Source organism: Vanellus vanellus, assembly GCF_965231255.1.
Source record: "Vanellus vanellus genome assembly, chromosome: 2".
In the NCBI taxonomy this organism is placed as follows: domain Eukaryota; kingdom Metazoa; phylum Chordata; class Aves; order Charadriiformes; family Charadriidae; genus Vanellus; species Vanellus vanellus.
The window spans coordinates 104,104,510-104,124,444 of record NC_138906.1 but is presented as its reverse complement, the minus strand read 5'-3'; the positions used below and the strand labels follow the sequence as shown (position 1 = coordinate 104,124,444).

Sequence of the window (19,935 nt, the reverse complement as noted above, 5' to 3'; positions counted from 1 at the left end):
TGTTTGTACTTTACCAAAGGTTTTAATTTTTTTTTTTTAAATCTGATTATTGGGGCAGTAAAAAAAAATGAATAGCTGGATGTGCTTCAGTCAATCAGATCATCTTATTAGGAAAATTGTTACACCTTAAATAAGATTACTTTTATAAATAAGTGGAGTTGTCTGGCTGAAGTTACTCATTTTACCTTATTTAACTGATGAAAATGTGACCTGTCTGCAATAAAATGTGCACTGTCTTACTTCTACGCTATATCCTTTCCCCTGTGCTCAAACGCATCTTTCTGTAGAAGCATCTTCCTTCCCTGTGGAAACCAAGATACCTGGTTTTGAAGACTCTTCAGATGCGTAACCGTTTTAGTAATGCTTTTCTCTCTACCAGTATAGACTTTGATTCCTCCATTTCTTTCTGATACCGAGTTTCTTTCTGTAATGTTTTTTTCTCAGTACTGCTTTTACTAAAGGGTACTGTTATACCCATGGGTTCCCATGGGAACCGAGTCATTTGCTACACTCCTTATATCAGGGTTTACTTCAGACCTGGTGGCTTTGAGGACTGGGGGTAGTTCTGGCTCCTGAGGAAAAGCCCACGGTGCCTCTGGCTCAGCGCTGCCTTGCCATCCCGCACACCTTTGCCCGGAGACCGCTAGGTCACTGTCCAAATAAAGCCGGCTGGTACAAAATATCCAAACTCTTTCAGCTAATAGAACTTATGTTTCTTATCTCGCACACCAGAGCGAAAGCTACAAGCCGCAGGTAGCTCCAAAGCCAATGCATCCACACTGTGCCATCACTTTGCACCCCGACTTTCAAAGTTTGCAAACATTTTGTGCTCATTTGCATCAGCTAGGGGCAAAAATAAAGCTGCTGTTTTTTGCGTGCGCTGTATGGGTAATTGAAGTCATCTTGTACTAGTTGTCTTTTTAAGATGGAACTTCAGACTGCAAGACTCGACTTTATGCGTTTCATACACCGAGGCCCCTTCGTGTACGTGATCAAATTGCTGAACAGGGCTCTAAAGGTGGGTGGCTGAGGGACCAGAGGGGCCTTAGTCTTCTTTAAAGGACAAATCCTCCGTAAAGGCGCTCGCAGAAGGAGCCACCTTTCTGTCCTCGGCTCTCCGAGCGCGGGGTCGGGACTGGCGAGGGGCAGGCGGCGACCTGGGCGCCCGTCCCGCGGCGGGTGAGAGGCGGCGGCGGCGGCCCCCGCGGGGCCTGAGGCTGGAGCAGCCAGACGCGAGGGCGGCACCTCCGTGCCCGGACACCAGCGATACGTCCTGGTCCCGGCCCTGGAGCGGTCGCTTCCCCCGTTCCCGGGGCGACGGGGCCGAGGAAGGCCGCAGGCCCGGGCCTCTCCCGGCTCCGCCTGTCGGCAGTGCGCCTGCGCCGGCCCCGCCCCGCTCACGTGAGCGGCGGCGGCTGAGGCGCGGAGGGGGTGGCCAGTGGCGGCAGCATGGCGGCGGCCGCGGAGCCGGGTGAGAGGGCTGGAGTTGAGCCGCCGGGCTCCTGTCCCGGCGCGGACAGCGGGAACGTCTCCCAGAGCCACAGCAGCGCTTCCGGCCTCGGCGAGCCGGAGGATGAGGACGCCTGGGAGGCGTCGCTCGGCGCCACCGCCGCCGCCTATTCCGCCTACCTGCTCGCCGACCGCAGCCTCTTCAGCGAGCAGGTGAGGGGTTGGGGCACCGGCGCCGCGGTGGAGCGGGCGGGGGCCTCCTCACCCGCACCGCACTGCCCGGCCTGCCGCCCTCTCCGGGGATAGGCGGCAGCAGCGGCGGGCCCTTCCCCGGGAGCGGGAGCCCGGCGGTGGCGAGGAGCGGGTGGGACGGGGAAGGGGCTGTCGCTCGAGGGCGGCCTTAGGGAGTGGGGAGGGGGGCACTCGGTGTGGTTCTGCGCCGGACGGGATGTACCGGTGCGTGGGGTCACCTGTGCTTAACGTGGGAAAGCGGTGGGATTTACCGTGAAACGGGTTTTGGCCGGGCCGGTGTCTGCGCTCGGAGGTTCTCTTTGGGGAGAGCCTGTTTGCGAGTACCTTTAAAAGGTTTCTGTTTTGTAGATAGAAAGCTTAGACAAGAGCCTAGAAGACTTGCTGACCAGAGTGGATGAATTTGTGGGAATGCTGGACATGGTATGTACAGCTTGCACGTAGCTGTGTTTTTTGAAGGCAGTTTAATATGTATGGTCTCGTTTAAAAAGACGAGATGGGAAGCAGTCTTTGGTCTAGGCAGACAGGTTCTAATATAAAGACATACTTGATAATTAGATAACTCATTTATGAAAACTACTCAACTTTCATGGTGGAGCAAAATATGCCCATATAGCCATATAAGAGTATATTTACGTAATTCTGCTTGTATATTTGCCCTTAACATACAGAGAATCCAATTTTGAATGACATAATGCTAGATGCTTAAAAGGACAAAACAATATTCTGCTTCTCCTTTAACGAAACCCGTCCCTTCTGGGTTTTGTAATCAAAGTATCTAATCAGAGTTGCCAAACCTCCAAAGCTGGATTTGCCTTTAGGAGACCCTTTTTTACCCTTTCATCAGAAAGGCAGTTTTGTTTTCATTTGCGCATGGGAGGAGACAGGGGAACTGAATGGAAAGTTTCTATAAGCTGACACTGGTATACAGGCTGTCCTTTAAAGCATAGTACATGTGGTTCTCCTGCACTACTCTGAGGGGACTTTTGCTGTTTATTTGGGGTTTTTTTTAAACCAATAATAAAAAAAGGTTCTGTGCCTGGCTTTTTTTTTTTTTTTGTAAAGTTGAGGAAATGTACAGGTAGTGAAATTTAAGCAAAAAGTTTAGTTTAATATATGTGATTCTTTAGTATGTCTTGGAAAATGTTCCATCTCTTAGTTCTGATAAGGTTGAGGCAGCCTAATTTCAATATAATTATAAAGGTAAATATTTGCCTATGCAAAATAAATTTTATTCAAAGGCACTTACTAAACTGTACAAAGAAGCTGGCTTATTACTTTTAATCTAGTATTTTTTTTATACTAACACTAATCTAGTATTCTTAAACTATGAGTTTTAACCTGTTAATTGGAGCACAGTTCTAGTTTCCAGAATAAAATCTACTACTTAGCGTTTTGTTTTATTCATTGGCTTTCGTATTATTTCTTTGAATCATTTTAGATTCGAAGTGATTCCTCTCAAGTTGTCAATGAAAGTATACCTCAAATTTACACAAAAGCTACAGAAATGAGACAGATATACAGGAAGATCGACAAACTAGAGGTATGTATTTGATATCTTCTAGGTGTATTCTGTTTCTCAGCAGGGGGAAGAATCAATAATGTGCTGTAATAGTACATCTGGTGCACCTGCGTGCACATGGTGTGCATTCAGATCCGTTTTGCTCTCCTTGTCCAATCTTGGCTCAATACTTCAAGGTTAATGAAGCAAGCACAATTTATTAAGAATTTTTGGAGACTATGGGCGTTCAAAAACAATGCCTTTAAAAAAAAATATTGTGTTTATTTACTGCTTGAAGCAAGGCAGCCATCTTTTTTTTTTCAGAAAGTAATAGTACCACTTTTTTCTTTTTTTTTTTTTTGTTTGTTTTTAATGGTATCTTTCAAAGTTATTGTCTTGAGAGCTATTCAGAGACTAGTAGAATGAGAGGTCTAATCCCTGGTAAAGCTCCAAAACTGTAATTCAGATCCTTGGTCCCACTTTTAGAAAAAAGGCAGATAGAAGTCTAAATTCTAAGAATTCTAAACTCCTATTTTCCTTTCAAATAACCAGAAGGAAGACTGATTGTTTTATTAGATTTAACCTGGTTTTGCAGTCTTTTAAGTACCTCAAGCAATTTTTAGCAATAAAATGGATTTGTTAGAGGTGGTAGGGAAATAGAGCCTGGAGTTTTTGACTCCTTCTCATTTAAGTAATGGAACTTTCACCACAGTCATGAAATACATCATCCTGTTTTAATTTGTTAGTGAAAAGGTTGGATTTATTTGGGATTTTTTTTTTTCACAATAGGCTTTTGTGAAGATGATTGGAAACAGCGTAGCTGGACTGGAAGAACGAGTCATAAAGGCGGAAACAGACCTTGGGGCTTTTCCAAGCACATTCAAGAAAATCTTGCACACAATCAGCATGCCATCCTTCCTTAATGTAAGTAAGCTTTTGTTAGCATGTGACCAGCTTAGTTGCTCTGCTTACCAGAGTGGATGATTAAAATAATAAGTTGTTTGCTACACATATATCTGAAAACTTTTATATACTGTATTAGGATTTTTGCAAAGTTCTCAAACTTAATAAAAAAAAAAACAACACCCAAACTTAAAAGCCACAAATTCTTACAAGGATTTGTGTAACTTTCCAAAATAAGGTTAAATACATGAAGAAGGGAACGTGAAGGGCAGAAACAAGCACATCATGCACAAGCCTTCATATTAAAGCATCCCTGATGTCTGATGGTATGCAAAGCAAGTAGGAAGAGCCTGTACTGACAACACTGTTAAATGATCATACTGCATTAATAATATCGCTGCAGAAAGGTTACCAAAAAAAGGAAATTAAAGCTGCACTGCACAATATTTTTTAAAATAAAGGTTCTGCCTATACTCAATCCACACAGTTCAGTAATCACGTAAGCACCTTGTTAAGCGTTCTAAGGATGTGTTTTTCTCTATCTTTCCTTGTTACTACATGTGAACTGTTTTCTCTACAAAAGACTTGAAGTGCTCTCTCTAGTATGTTCGAAAGAGATACCTGATCTAGCCTTAAACTGGCACTATGCCCTAGTTTTAAAATCACCTGGTTTAAAAAATACAACAAAATCTTTTGTACGCCTGTTGCTTCTTGGCATTACTTGTCAATACACCATTTATAAGTACTCCTCCTTGCATCTTGTCAGCTCCCAGATTCTTTTCTTCATCTTTTCCTATATGCATCCTGTACTAGCTCAAGTACTGGTGAGAATGCTGAAATTAAGTAGGTTTGCAGAGAGGAAAAGGAAGGTGCTTGTGGCTGTTTGAGGTAGTTGTGTTCCTACGTATCGCAAGCATGTGTTGCAACAGAGACAAATAGATGTAAAAAGAATACGCGTTGTCTTGGTAAGACTCAGTTCAGGAAATCTGTTTTTCACTGCTATTTTCATGCTGTCTTTAAGTTAGTTATCTTCTCATTCCTTCATCTTCTTTGGTGTTTAAGTTTAGAGTGGTGTAATTTTTTTTCTTTTAAACACAAAGCTGCTATTTATGGGCCAATTACAAAATCAAACAACTGCAGCACTTGCCTTGAATATGGAACAGGATTTTTGATTTCATTGCTAAAACCAGTTGTCAACCACAGAATTATAATCTTCATTTGAAAAATTTGAAAGTTTTAAGAAAGTGCCTTTTTAGTGTTGCATGGGAACACTTTGTCAGCTTAGCAGTTTTTCCACAATTAATAAGGTAGAAAGTCTTTGAAATTGTCAGCAAGCTGAATCTGGCATGTCCAGTGGTTTCTTGGTTTGAGTATGGATAGCAATAAAACCAGACCTCAGAAAATACTGGTATTAATTGATTAACTAAAAGACAGATCTCTGTTCTGCGGTGGTACTGAGTATTGCATAGTAAAAGATTTATTTTCACTAGTAAACACAGGCATGTCTGAATGAAAATGCCTAAAGACATTTCTCCTCATGTCTGACATGACTAGCTCGCTCAATATATCAGTCCTTTGGAAAAGAAGGCTGTACTTATGTCATGATTTTCACTGTAGCTGTGGTTCATGTTTTCTTGCTACAATTTTATTTTAGTCAAGTCCCCTCACTTTTTTCCCGTTTAAATGTATCCATTCCTTCACACAAAGGATATATTTTGTATTTCTCAAGCTGTAGATTTGTAATCTCCCTTTCAGGTTTTGCCCCAAATTCTTCCCTTGTGAATAACAGTAGTGTACTTTACACAGCCTGGAAGACTTCTAATATCATGAAGGATAGTGTAGACTAAAATGTTTGCTAAGCAGCTGCAAAAATAACTATTAATAAATGTGTACTTAGGCAACTGTGGGTACTGTCCCTGCCTCTGGGCAGGGCATCCTCACTGGAGTGAAATTATCCCCTTCTTGCACAAATGCAAATATAGTGCCTCTTAAATCAGTGTCATGAGTTGCAGAAGACCTGCAACCTTAGTTTTCCCTTGCTTGCAAGGTGTTTTCTCACAGTGTAGTATAGGATAGGAAATAATTTTCAAAACCAGAAATTTGATTTCAAAGACTGGTTTTACAATTGGCAAAATTTCGGAAATAGAGAACATTGATAATACCCACTATTTATAGATCCGATCTTTGTTTATATTTTTTTATTTCATTACAACTTGAATGGCAAAACGAACTTATTTCAGAGAAATTAATGGTATCGTAAAGTTAAATGTCATAAATCAGTGATGTTGTATATAACATGAGATTTCATATGGAGTACAAATATACAGCTCAACTGAATATTGGAAAAATTCCACTTAGCTGTTTTGTAAGTAGGCTTAATAGCATCCTTATTTTTGTACTGTAAAAGCATTCCAAGTATATTAATGATATTTGGTATGCTTTTCACTTTATTATTGGTGAAGACTCTTAAATTCCTCATCCAGGACAGGCAGAAAAGTACCTGAAGAACTCTGCAGACAAACTCACTGAGAACTCTGCAAAATAGTTCATCAGAATCTTCTCATGAATTGAAAAGAGTTTTTAAGGAATGAAGTCTTGATTTCAAGCCTTCTGTTTAAGACCATATACTGAGAACATACACTGGGTGTGTGTTGCGGTGCAGCATTACTTACATGCAGGAAGGTGACACAATAGCCAGTAGTGGCCCTTGCTGTTGCCTCTTTAAATGAGCCAGTTGGTATAGCAAAGCAAAGTACAGTTAACATTTAAAAGAAATGTGTATGCTTTTCCTGAAAAACAGTGTAACAGGTCTTTTCCAATTCACTACTGTATTATTTTTAACGGTATGTCATAGTACATATATTCTAACATATACTTGATGAAGAAGCTTAGCAGGAGCAGCAGCCTTCTTGAAAGAAACATTTGCTAGATGTGTTTCCATATGAAGAGTTTTCTAACTAAGTAAATGAGAACACAGGCTGGGGTTAACTCAAAGGAAGTGGCTGAGGAGAACGCAGAGGCTGGAGCGGGAAAGGTAAAGGTATATGGCTTTGGAAGGGTGAAGGTTACAATGACTATACCATTGGCTGGAAAAGATTACCCATTTGGCTCCTGCAAAGCTGGCACATCTGATGTTTTCCAGGACTGCATCTGTTCAGGTGATAGTGTGACAAAGGTCAAAGGCTGCTTTTCTTCGCTAACATAAAGAATACGCCAGACCCATCTGAGCTATGATTAAAAATTTGGCTGACTAAGGAGATACACCTTTAAAACTTTTCTTGTTTTGCATTTTAGCTCTGTAGGCTTTGTTTTAAAACTTGCTTTTTTAAGAAGGCGAAAAATAAACTTATCTAATTTGCAGAAATCGTCTTCCTCACGACAACAACAGACCCTCTATGAACCTCCAGTCCTCTTCAAGACTGAAGACTATTTTCCATGTCTTAATGAAGCACCTTATTGATGATTTTTGCTTTGGGATTGATACGAATCAGCCAGAATAGAGACAGCCAAGTGAACAAAAGAAATGCTAACCTCAAAATAGCTGCATTTCTGAGCATTATTGATGGCATATTGCCATTCTGATTTTTATTGTCTTCCTTCAGGCAGTATTTTCAGGTAATCTTTTGTTTGTGTACATTATTTTGAGTCTTCCTTAAACACGGTATACATTTTCAGATTATATTGGGGAAGGAAGAGTACTTCTGCATTAGATTTTTTTTTTTAAATAGGGAAATAATAGGAAACATACTTTTATATATAAATCTTTTAACACAAATATCTGTGCTGCTGCAAGTGTAAATAGCTATACCACAAGGATGTCTTCCCCCCCCCCAATGTACGGACTGAAGTGAAAGAAAAACTGTATAAAATCATCTACTCCGAGTTTTGCAATGTGGTCCCTGCATTTTGTACAGAGAAATGCACCACATTGAGATGTACAAGTTGCAAGGGGAGGACTTGGAAGATAAGCAAGGAGTCAAGGACCTGGCTTGATACACATGATCTAGTCCCAGTTCACAAAGCAAACATCCTGCCCCTACATCACAGTGACCTGAGCTTCTAATTATTGCAGCAATGTGTTTTTTTGATATGTAATCAGGTGGGCATATAAAAAACTTGCTGTCAAAAAGTATCTAAGCTGAGGCAGGGATGTCCCTGGACTGAGCCTCGATGAGATGCCTGACCAGGCTGTCCACTTCCCCCTCTCAATCCTCCGTGCAGTTACTGGGGCTCCCCGCGCTGATTGCAGTGTGAGTATATTATCAATAAACTAATAGCTATCTAACCTCTGTTGTGGTCTTGCATTTCGCCTGACAGTATTGAACTGCACCATTGTTTCTGAGAACCTTTTTGCATACGGCCTTGTATAATATCTAGCAGGTGTTAATCACAAATTGTTGTATTCCACTGAACAACAGTTTTACCACTGCTCTTTTACATGCAAATTACATTTAATTACATGCAAACATACAGAAAGGAACAGACATTTAACTTTGAAGAAGGACTCCCCCTTGCCCCCTATGCTCCTTGCTTTCATGAATACCTACATATTTTACTATTTAGATATGCCACTGCAGTAACAGTTGCATTTCCAAAAGGTGTCGTACCTTTATTTATGCATAAATAATCCTTGAAGGCTTATCACTCCTCAGTGAAATCTAATGAAATGCAATACCTATAACTTAGTGTAACAACATAAGGCTACAGCCAAATACTCCTAAACACACTAATACTGACATTACAAAAAAAATTTCAAGTAACTTTAGAACACCTTTCTAATTAAATGAATTAACTGCTTAAATAACAACTTTGCCCTCTGCTGAATGGAACAAAAAGGCACTTATATTTAAATATGATATAGTTTAAAATATTGAAATAATAAGGATCTTGGCAAGCTTATGTGGCTGATTTGTTCATATTAATAAGAAAAAAAAATCACATATTCTGAAGCAGGCATTTATGTTAAACAGTTGTATGGAAAATGTAAGATATCTTCAAAGCACACCACACAAAAATCATGCAATTCCTATAACTAGTGTAGTTCTGTGTTGTAAATGCTCCAAAACATTTTTATAACTTAAAATAATGGACATTACATGGAAGATTTATTAAGGAAATGCTCTAAAAGTACAATCAATAATTAAATTGTGGCTTTTTTTTATACATGATACAGAATAGCAAGGTGAGAGTTCATCTGTGAACTATAGTCTAGAAAAATTATAAAACTAAGGCGTTCTCGTAATACTGACAAGATCCACACATGCACTCTGCTGTGAATTTGTACTACCTTGGCTGTCTCCTTGTTCATGGTCAGTCTCACCAAGCAGGAATAGCATTAAAAAAATCCCGTGTTCGCACTCAGTACAGAAAGACTCATAGAATATTCCTTTGTTCTGTCTGCCGTTGTTACCTTGTAGTAGTGTAAAACCAGTAGTAACTATATTATGAATTAGGCTCGATATTTACTATTTTCGCCTGCTGCCAATAAAATCTAAATCTCAAAATCCACTGATATCGATACTGATATACACAGAAAATTGTACTTGTATCTTTCTCTTTACAATGTTTATCTTTCTCCTCTTGCTTGGGTTCCAAGATAGGAAGCCAGTAACGATAGCACTACATTACCTGTTTTTAACACGAAGAGCTCTTCAGATAGAACTGATGGAAAGCAAGACATTATGTTTAATGAGCTGAGCTGCTAAAGGTTCGTTATCGAGTGTATGAAATGAGCTACAGTTCACTGTCAACAAGAGTCCACACGCAGATCTTACTTTTCTTCCATGACATGAAGCAAAAATTTTAAAGTTATCCTAGCAGAGAAAGCACTAAAAGTTTTTATATTCTTATAGCTACATATTCTTATATGTATTTTAGGCAAGTGTCTAATTGAAACTAATGCTGTGGCTTACTAAAAGATAACCTGTTTACTGTAAGATGTATGTATATATAACAAAAGCTCCATTCAGAAGATATGCAGGATGGACTGAATGGTAGAGGTCGGCATTTTTCATAGTTCCTGGACAAAAATAAATGTGATCTGTCTTACCTAAATATTTAGGTAATACAATGAACTATGCCTGAAGTAGGCACGTAAAGATTGATACTTGTATTTCATTATTTTTGGACCTATTCATTTTGTTCCACTCTTGAGCAATGCTACTGCAGGTGCTATAAAGTCTACAGAAATCATAGAATGATATAGCAAGCTTAATTTGGATTCTGTCCTGCACAGGAACTGTTTCCAAATACTAAGATCTTGACCTGTAGAGAGTTATCCTGAGTGAAACACCTTCCAGAACAAGAAAAAGAGCAAGATAGGTTTGTATCTACGTCTATGAAGATAACTTTACATTTGAAAATGGTAAGGCTTTAAGGTTCCCTTACAAAAAAAAACTAAATAATTCAGTGATGAGACTTTTAAACTCCCTCAGTTTTTGTAAGAAGAACTTCTAGTCTTGGACCAGCTACCAAGAAAATCCCATATGCCCTGAGAGAAGCCCTGCCTTGAAAAGCCGAAATCTCTGTCAGATTTAGCTATGGTCAAACAGGACACTCTTTCCATAATGGGGGTTTGTAATCTCTCTAGCCACTGCAGCTAAATCCGTCAGGAATGAGGAGTCTTCACCTGTTGGGACTGACAGCCTTGTCGGAGCGAGGTTGCTGTGTCAGGCTGTGCCGCAACAGCCGAGTAGAGGCTTTGCCCACTGCTGCTCTTGTAGATTCTACTTTAAGCCGATGGGTGGTAGTACAGCCTAAAGGTGGTAGTACAGGCTCCAGCTCCAGCTGATCTTGGAGATTTAGGGAATTTTCTTTGCCGTCTTGCTTGTGGTTATCTGCTCCCAAACTTTTAATGCTGGTCAGTTTTAGGATTTTGCAAAGCAGTAGAAGTAGTAGTCAAATTATGCATGATGATCAATGTCTTAGAAGTGCTAAGCAGCACACAAAGAAGAAAAAAGGGAAACAAGGTACTGCTTGTAGGCAGTACTGAGCAACGCTGGTGAGACAGAATGCAGTCTCCTGTAGATACATAGTTTGAAAAAGAAAAATTGAAATAATGCCTTTGGAGTTATACCAGACGAAATGAAAAGATGGGAAAACCAAAGTGTCCTGTCCAAAATCCACATGAAAGACTCAAAACATCATTTAATTTTTGTCAACTAATATGGGCTGCACATTATTTGATGGACTATCAGTTTAAGTAACAAAAAAAAAGACATTGAAATTACATAAGCAGTCATAAAATACGATGTTTTCAGTCAAATGTGCTATCTATACAGGATCTTGAATAATCTTTAAAAAAAAAAGTATAGTGAAAATACAGGTACATGAATGAGCTGATTAAGCTAAGAAAATGAACTGAATGTTAGCAAGGATTCCTTTAGAGAGTTCTGAGTGAAAAGACAGTGGAACAGAATTTGGGAGGGAGGGGGAAGCGGGGTGGAGAAAGGCACTTGCTGAGCATCAATGAAGAACGAAAGAGAAGTTTCCCATTTGATTTATCATCTCCCACTGTTCAGAAACTGTAGGTTTCTTGAGAGTAGCTTGATGCATGCATTATTTAAAAATAAATTAATTGCCATCTGTTTCTTACAGGTGAGGCTCAGGATTTTCTTTACAAGCAAGTGGTCTAGAAGGCAACCTGTAAAAAAATGAAAAAGCAATAGCTGAAATTTCCGCAGTTCTAGGACTTTAAAACTGTGAGCTGGCACTAAGTATGACAGGACCATCTGAATGTGAGTCAGTCTAAAAGGTTTGCAGAGGACTGCAAACTGGCAGAAAAGTTGGTTCAGATTGGTTCATACAGAAAAAAAAGAAAAAAAAAGGAATGGTATGGTAAGAGCCTCGTGCGGGAATGGAAGAGGCAGAAAATAGCATAGTCAGGAGATAAGTCAGGGCAAATGCTAAGGCTTAAACTTGTGATGACAGAGCTTTGAGCAACCTGAACAGATGAGGGCAAAATCCCTGAATGGGGAGGTATGAAGGAAGATCCCCAACAGACCTGACATACACATGCATTTTTGTTATTTGTTCACAGTTTCTTTTTTGCCTCAGGGTGCACTACGTCCAAGTGCACAGTTTTAAGAGGGGCTTTAGCCATACTGGAAAAACTGTGAAAGGCCGTTCTGGACCAGGTCACCATTACTTTTATGAAAGCATTAGGACTTGCAGGTAGAGTTAGCCAGACCATTAGACTGCTCTGGCTAAAAATCAGTCCTGCCAAGCCAGACTGTCCAGCCCCAGCACTGATGTCCAGATACAGGGGCGAGAGGTGACACCCCTCTACTCCCAGGAGTCCCCCTGAGAAGGCAAGCAAAGCTGAGTGCCAGTGGGACCTGCATCTGCTGGTGGTATGACCGGGGAGATGTGCAACCAGGGAAATGCCGTAGGCTTTCACCTCACTGAGCTGAGTAGTGGACTCCTTTTTCCACAAGTTGTCCTACGGAATTAGCATCTGTTTTCCTCACACTTCTTTGATTAGCCCTTTCCCCTGCAAGGAGGGCTTTGCAATTTGTTTGGAAGTGTAGAGGGAAAGAAGAATAAAAAAATTAGGTGTTGGGAATGGCCGCTTTGATGCCTGTGGGCTGTGCATCCTGCTCAGATGCCTACTTCCAGCAACATTTTATCAACTCCAATACAATGGTTCAACTGCTAGTGATAAGCAGGGCCCTTGTTCTTGGTGTCAGTGGTTGCTGGGTATTTTTTTGGAAGTGTGCCTGTTGTATCTAAAATCCAGTGTATTGCAAGACTGTTAAGGGAAAAAAAAATTATTGAGGGGAAAAGTGCTAAAAATATAATTGAACGAAAACTTTATTTTCTTTCTGGATTTATTAGCTTGACTTTTCCTGGATTTAATTGTGTTTCTGTAGTCAAAGCAAGGAAAACACAAAGCAGTAATGCCGGAGAAATCTTGCCTAAGGAAAATCAGCTATAATGTTGTTAGCTAACAGGGTAGATGAGCAGTGCCGTTGCAAACTCATTGTATGTACCAGTGAGATAAGTCAAGGCTTTGCCAAGTGTGTTGGATGAAATTGTGAGAAGGACACAGAATCAACCACAGGAGATCAGCAAAGCAGGCTGGATGATATTCCAGTGCCCATCTCAGGATTCTGGCATTTACTAGTTTGTACCATGGATCTGTCTCTGGGTGTGAAATGGATTCTTTTTGGATCAAATACAGCCAGAGACTTGCTTCAGGAGTTACTCTGACACGCTGCAGCTGCTGTTGGATATTCATTCCATGCTGCTGGCCTTGAGGTAGTCTTAGGTCAAGATGAAGCTCAATGAAACATTTAGCTTGAACATCGGATTTCTCCTAGCAAATCTGTCTCTGCTGTGCTGAACTGCTTGCTAAGACAGGCATAGCCCCAGGGTGGTAAACAGCGCTCTTCAGGAGTAGGAAGACTGAACCAAAGCTGTATGATGAATGCAGATGTGATGGTACTGGAGTTTATATTTGAGGACTTGATTGGGTCACTAATATGGAAATGAAATTCATGCAGGGGAATTGTGAAGAGAAGAGCCTGATGTAAAGGTCAGGTAGGAGAGCTGCTGGGGAGGAGGCAATGGAGAAGTGACAGACATAGACCTGAACTTGGACATAGTAAGGAAGTGTACAGGAGATGGAAGCAGGGGCAGGTGACCTAGGGGATGACAGAGCTGCTGTTTGGCCTTGCAGGATAGGGTTAGGCTGACCTGGACTTGAATCTGGTGAGGGATGCGAAGGGCAACAGGAAAGGCTTCTACAATACATAAACAGTACAAGGAACACCAGGGAAAATGTGGCCCACAGCTGAATGCAGCGGGGGTCTGGTGACACGGGACACAGAAGAGGCTGAGGTGCTCGATGCCTTCTGTGCCTCAGTCTTTACTGGTAAGTCTGTACTGGGCTTGCCAGTACAAGAAAGATAAAAACGAACTGGAGTGAGTCCAGTGCAGGGCCACAAAGGTAATTGCAGGACTGCAGCATTTCTCCTATGAGGAGAGGCTGAGAGAGCTGGGACTGTTCAGCCTGGAGGGGATCTCATCAGCGTGCAAAAATACCTGAAGGGAGGGAATGAAGGAGAGGGAGACAGACGCTTCTCCACAGTGCCCGCCAGTAGGACAATAGGCAATATGCACAAAAATATAAACTCCTTGCCAAAGCACCTTCTTTGCTGCTTACCACATCCATTTTTTTAATGTTGTTCCCACACACTTCTTTTATATCCTCTAATTCTTATATTGGAGGACACAATCAACAGTCATTAGCCATCTGTGTTGCTCATCATCTTGTAGTAATGTCTGTAATTTCCATGATCTCTTCCCTTGGCTGAAGAATCATAGAATGCTTTGGGTTGGAAGGGACCTTAAAATCATCTAGTTCCAACAGCCCTGCCATGAGCAGGGACATCTTCCACTAGATCAGGTTACTCAAAGCCCTGTTGTTTTGCGTATGAAGCTTCCATGCCCTTATTGCCTTTCTCTGATCTTTTTCCACTTCTGCTGTATCCTTTTTGAGATGAGGAAACCAGGACTGCCCATGCAATTCAAGGTGCAAGCAAATCAGAGGTTTAAACAGAACCACAATCCCATTCTCTGCCGCCTTCTTTGATTTTTCTCTAGTTATTCCCAATATCGGATGTGCTTTTTTGTCTTCTTCTGAACATTTAAACTGATGTTTTCAGGACCTATCAAGACTGTGTGATCTCATTCATGAGTAACTGCTCAAATTTACTTTCTGACTCACAAAGTGGTTCGTATACAAGGATATTTTAATGTAATGGCTAAATATGTGTCTGTTAAGCAGGAGGTGCTTCCAGTTAGTAGGATGATGGTTTTGCTAAAACAAAGGTTACTGCATATGTGGATCTGATATAAAAAGTGGCAGATTGCAGGGCTATGTGCAAGAAGGTAAACCTGCAGATGCTGTGGAGTCAGTGTGTTTATATATGGATATACCTCTACTGGAGGTGAGCAGCTGGCCTGGTCATCTGACTCCTGGGTGTTATTTGTGCTCACCTGGGTTGTCATTGGAATTTTATTATCATCGCCACAGAGCGATGGTCCTGGAAAAATGGTGTTTAACCTCAGCTCAAGATACTGTGCTGAAGTGGAGGGCCCGTAAAGTGTCCTAACACCATGTGCCAGGTGCTCCTCAGGCCACCACAGCCTTGGAGGAGAAAGGTAACACTTTGTAGCACTGACAGAAACTGTCTTCTTTGGAATGCCCTCAAATCCTTTTTTTGTGCCAGAAGTCCTTCCAGGGTATCCTCTCGTCCCCCTCCTTACCTTAACCCCTCTGTACCATGAGGCTGAGCTGGCCCCTGCCCCTTGCAGGGTAACAGGGGCTCCACATCGTTCTCCCTGGCAGGGTGCAGAGGAAGCACCCTGAGCATCCGCAGAGGTGGGAAGTGACACGTCTTACGGAAGTTCCTGCGTGGACCTAGTTGACAGCAACCATGCCGAGGGTTTTCCTCAGGTCCTTTTGTGAAGCTAGAGCCCCAGTAGTTTGGCCCATGTCAAGAAACATCCTGAGGCTGAAGTGGGCATTTCAGTGCCCTGCTCTGGTGAGATTTGTGCGCTTGTGCCCTCAGACATTTAGATGGTCAAGGACTGAGCCTGAAGAATGTCAGCTGGGGAGGGTGCTGGGCCCCTGGAGAGAAAGGCAGTGCCTGTGCCACGCTCTCCTTTGGACAACAGTATTCCCACATTTTGTCCCTAAAAACCTTTGCTTTGAATGCAGCCCTTAAGACTGTTGTTGGTGATTAATCACGCGCTACTTTTATCTTGCGATGTGTAGGAAGAAGTTAAAGTCAATGATTATTCTGCAGTGACAGTCTCCTGTTTTCTGTGTGAGGGTTTTGTGGATGTGGCCACCCAGTAACAGCACAGCGCTGAGAAAAGAGAAGTAGCAAAAATAGCCTTGCTTTTTGCACCCTTGCTCGTCGGCTCAGTTCTTTTCAGTCTCTTCAGAACCTAAGAGTTATGGTCAAACTGGAAAGCAGAGATTAATATGAACGCTTGCAATAAAAAGTAACATCTTCAGCTGTGTTAAAGTTGAATTTTTGTGTCCTGCTACACAGCCTGGATTACTTTACAGGTGAAATGGCAATTCCAGTTTGGGTCCCACAAGCAAAGCCTGTCGAAACTGGAGCAGGAGGAATACTCTCAAATACTCTACCATCATTTTTGCCCTGTTTTCCTTTTACCTCAATATGTGGTCTTCTACTTGCATTGATATTCTGGTGCATCATTTTATTGTTCACTCATGATTCTTGTCACCATATATGATGTTATTCGTATATGATCCATTCATATTCATATGAATGCTGTTGGTCCTTGGGGTCACTTGTTAAGAGTCTCTGAGAGGAACAGATTTTTTTTATTATTTGTTTTGCTCACAAACTTTTTTGTATGTATGGTTTGACTTACAGAGAAACTGCTTAGTGTTGTGTTTCGAAGAAGGCTGGGAGGCATACGCACCTCCTTGGCAGGGCTTACCTATGACAGCCCTGTCACATGTCTGTCCCAGTCTGTGCGGGAACCTAATTGTATCTGATTCATCCCAATTGGTGGAATGAATTAATGATTCCAGACGTTAATGATGACAGGCATTTGCATCAACTGGACCCATCAGAGCGTGCACATGTGAAAAGGTTCATCTCAGGCCTTCTTAAATGTGTCTGAACCTGCCCGCAAGCGGTTGGGGATCTGCATGGGCAACACTTGCAGGCTGAAATCCGTGGTGCTACTGAGGCCATCGCAACAAACACATAGCTGGTGCAGTGTCCTGCTTGGGTGGGTTCCTTGCCAGGTGGAGAAAAGTACTCAGCTGTGTGCAGGTAGACCTCTGGGAAAACAATGAAAAACCTGGGGTCTGCCTGGGGTTTCTTGCTCCGTCAAAAAGACGTCTGTTTAGTCCTGAGTTTCTACAGGTTTATCCATAATATGTCTGGCTGGTCAAGCTACTGGAAAGCTTGTATGGAGGCTGTCAGCACGTGGCTGTGAAGATTAAGCTTTGTGAGACAACAGGCAGCAGCACAATCCCATCTGGGCCTGGAAATTCACGCTGCCAGTTCCACCCCACTGGTCTTGCCGGGTCCACGTGCCCTGAGGCAGTCTGTTGGGCCCCCCGAGAGTGCCTGTGGCTACCCAGGACTTATCACAAAGCGAACAACAGGTCACACAGGGCAGGCTGGGGGACAGTGAAGAGAAACCACTGGTGAGAAGGGGTGCAGGAAGCTTCCAGAGGACACAGGAAAGCAAAGCAGGGGAAGGGTATGAGCTTACGTATGGTGGCACCAGAGGAAGTTATGAGACTGCAAGCATTAGGGTCAGTCACATCAAGGTAAAGAGAAGGGATTGATGCGGATAGGTGAAATGGATTTGCTTTGGTGAGGGAAAAGGGAAGGTAGGGTAGAAGGAGGAACCAGGTTTGTCATCTGAATGTCACATACTCAGTTTGACACCAAAATTTTAGCCACAGATTTTCAGGATGCAGATGAAATAGCTCTACTGCAGATGAATTACCTCTAACTCCCTGATTGTTATGATTCAAGCACTTCCTTTCAAATTGCATTTTTCCTTCTTATGTGCTCTATAGCCTATTTCCAGAAAGAATATTTATCACACCAGTCTTTAGTAGTTAAGTGTTACTTTTTCTAGCCAGCTGTTTTTGCTCTCTTCTCCTTTTAGCATAAAGATGGAACAATTAAAAATGAGTCAATCCACGTTGTAATTGTTTTGCATCTTTTCCAGAAATGTTTAGTAGGTGTTGCTATAGGACGCAGAATGCTGCATTCAAGATCTGATCGTGTGAGGGCATTTCTATTCCTGTAAGATAGTTTCCAGTGCCCACTAGTATTTCCAGTGCCATCCTAGTATTTTCATTGTGTAAAGGGATCATGCAGTAATTAAATGAGCATGCATTTGGAGGTGCTCTGATATGTCACAAAGCACATGGGGAATGTGGGAGGTGTCCCTGTCTATGGCAGGGGAGTTGGAACTCGATGAGTTTCAAGGTCCTTTCCAACCTAAACCATTCTATGATTCTCTGATGAATCTATGAAATTGCGTTTGTTTCCACTCAGGTGCCAGGATGTTTGATACTACCCGAAGCTGGTAAAAGGATATTAATGATTTACAGTTTGCAAATTTATCTAGCAGTAGCTTTTATTTAATTGCTTTCATTATTTTCAAAGACGTGATTACATTCTTAATTATTTTTGTACATACTTCCTCCAAATTTCCATCTGATAAGATCAACAATATTCGTTAGTGTGGAAATTTCGTCAGGCGATGTTAAAATGCTAAAAAAGCCTAGCTGCCTCCTTCCTCTTTGTTTTTGTGTATCCCAGCTTACATTGCTTTCCAGTCTCTGATGAGTCATTTCATTTACTTTGTACTGATACTTTTCACATTTCATGCCTGAGTGGTGATTTTGAGTTCCTTGTTTTCTAATCAGAAAAAGCACTATTTTTTTTCCTGTAGGTAACACTGGATTTTTGCCAGATCAGAGAAACCTTCTTCTCCAAGTTATGATTGCACAGGATGTTGTGAAAATCCCATGCAGGTGTCTCTGGTCACTTTTGAAGATCTCGATACTGTATCCTTAGTAGCGGTCCAGATCCCGAGGGGATGACGCTTTATAATGCGGCTGAATGTTATAGAAATCTAAAACATTAGCAGTAGAAAGCTTAACAACCAACTATGAGGATATAAATGAACATTTCAAATACCAGAGGCTCCCAGCTATGCAAATTTGAATTCCCTTCTACTCCTTGTCATGGCCAAAGGGTGGCACAGGGTATTGCTGAGCACTGATGTATGTCCTAGGACTAGTACAACCCAGTATTTCAAGTTTAGCAGAGCGTTTTTAGAGGCTAGGCCCATGGTTTGTTCACTCCTGCAGGCAAATAAAATGGTGGCTTTCGCCTCCAGACAAAGGGCTCCGGTCGTACCAGCTCCAGCTCTCCACCCTGCTCTTCAGCCAGCAGCCACCACTCTCACGGCAGAGGGAGCGGGAAGAGATTTCCTCCCGCACCTTCTCTGACCTCTTCCTCCTGCTCTGCTGCCAGCCTTGCTACCAGCGAAGGGAAGATGAGCGTGATCTCACACTCTGCGGTTTCCTCTTCTGGGTGATGATCCCATCAGAGATTACACAGTGACACCCCCTTGGCTGGTGTTTCAGCTTTGTCAGTGAAGCAACCTCAGGAGGAGCAGTGTGTTAGTGAAGGGATGTTGTCTTCCCTACCTGCTGCTGCTATTTGTTTAAAAAAGAAAAAAAAAAAAAAAACCAAACCCAACGCCTTTTTATTTTTCTTTCTTTCCTTGTCGTGGAGCTCAGCCTCCAAAGGTATATAAAGGATAATTAGAACCTGCTAAGGCAGTGGACTTGGCACAAAACCAAGTATAACCTTTAATTTTGAAAGGTGGTGTAAAAATTTGCGACACGTTAACCTCAGATGATTTTTTGTGATGACGAAAAGATGAAAGTTGGAAACATGTAACCGAATTATTATTTGGAGAGATGCAGGACTTCTGAAATTAAATCAAGGTATCGTGTTCACCATAGTCGAAGTAGTTAATATTTGCCAGATTAGCTTGAGGTATTTCGATGTAGTGTGAAGATAACAGTGGCACAATGTGCTTGCACAGATAAAATGAGGCATACGCGCATCCAAGTCTTTTTACAGAAATGCACTGTGAGCATGCTTCCTGTTTAACTTGCAAAATTTTATGCTGCCTTTTACTAATACCTTCTACAGGTTATGTTGTAACAGTGCAGAAAGTGATTTTTTTAGACATAAAACACAGTTATACTTTGAACTGCCTTATCACTTGCCTGTCTC

At 41.8% G+C, this 19,935-nt stretch overlaps 1 protein-coding gene across 1 annotated transcript; it reads left to right on the top strand.

Moving 5' to 3' along the window:
* Nucleotides 1-1,429: 1,429 nt before the first annotated feature.
* On the top strand, nucleotides 1,430-8,378 carry BLOC1S4 (biogenesis of lysosomal organelles complex 1 subunit 4). Its single transcript, XM_082479693.1, has 5 exons — nucleotides 1,430-1,662; nucleotides 2,050-2,121; nucleotides 3,140-3,241; nucleotides 3,989-4,123; nucleotides 7,464-8,378. The coding sequence occupies exons 1-5, from the start codon at nucleotides 1,450-1,452 to the stop codon at nucleotides 7,560-7,562; spliced, it is 621 nt and encodes a 206-aa protein (XP_082335819.1). The 5' UTR covers nucleotides 1,430-1,449; the 3' UTR covers nucleotides 7,563-8,378.
* Nucleotides 8,379-19,935: the final 11,557 nt, after the last annotated feature.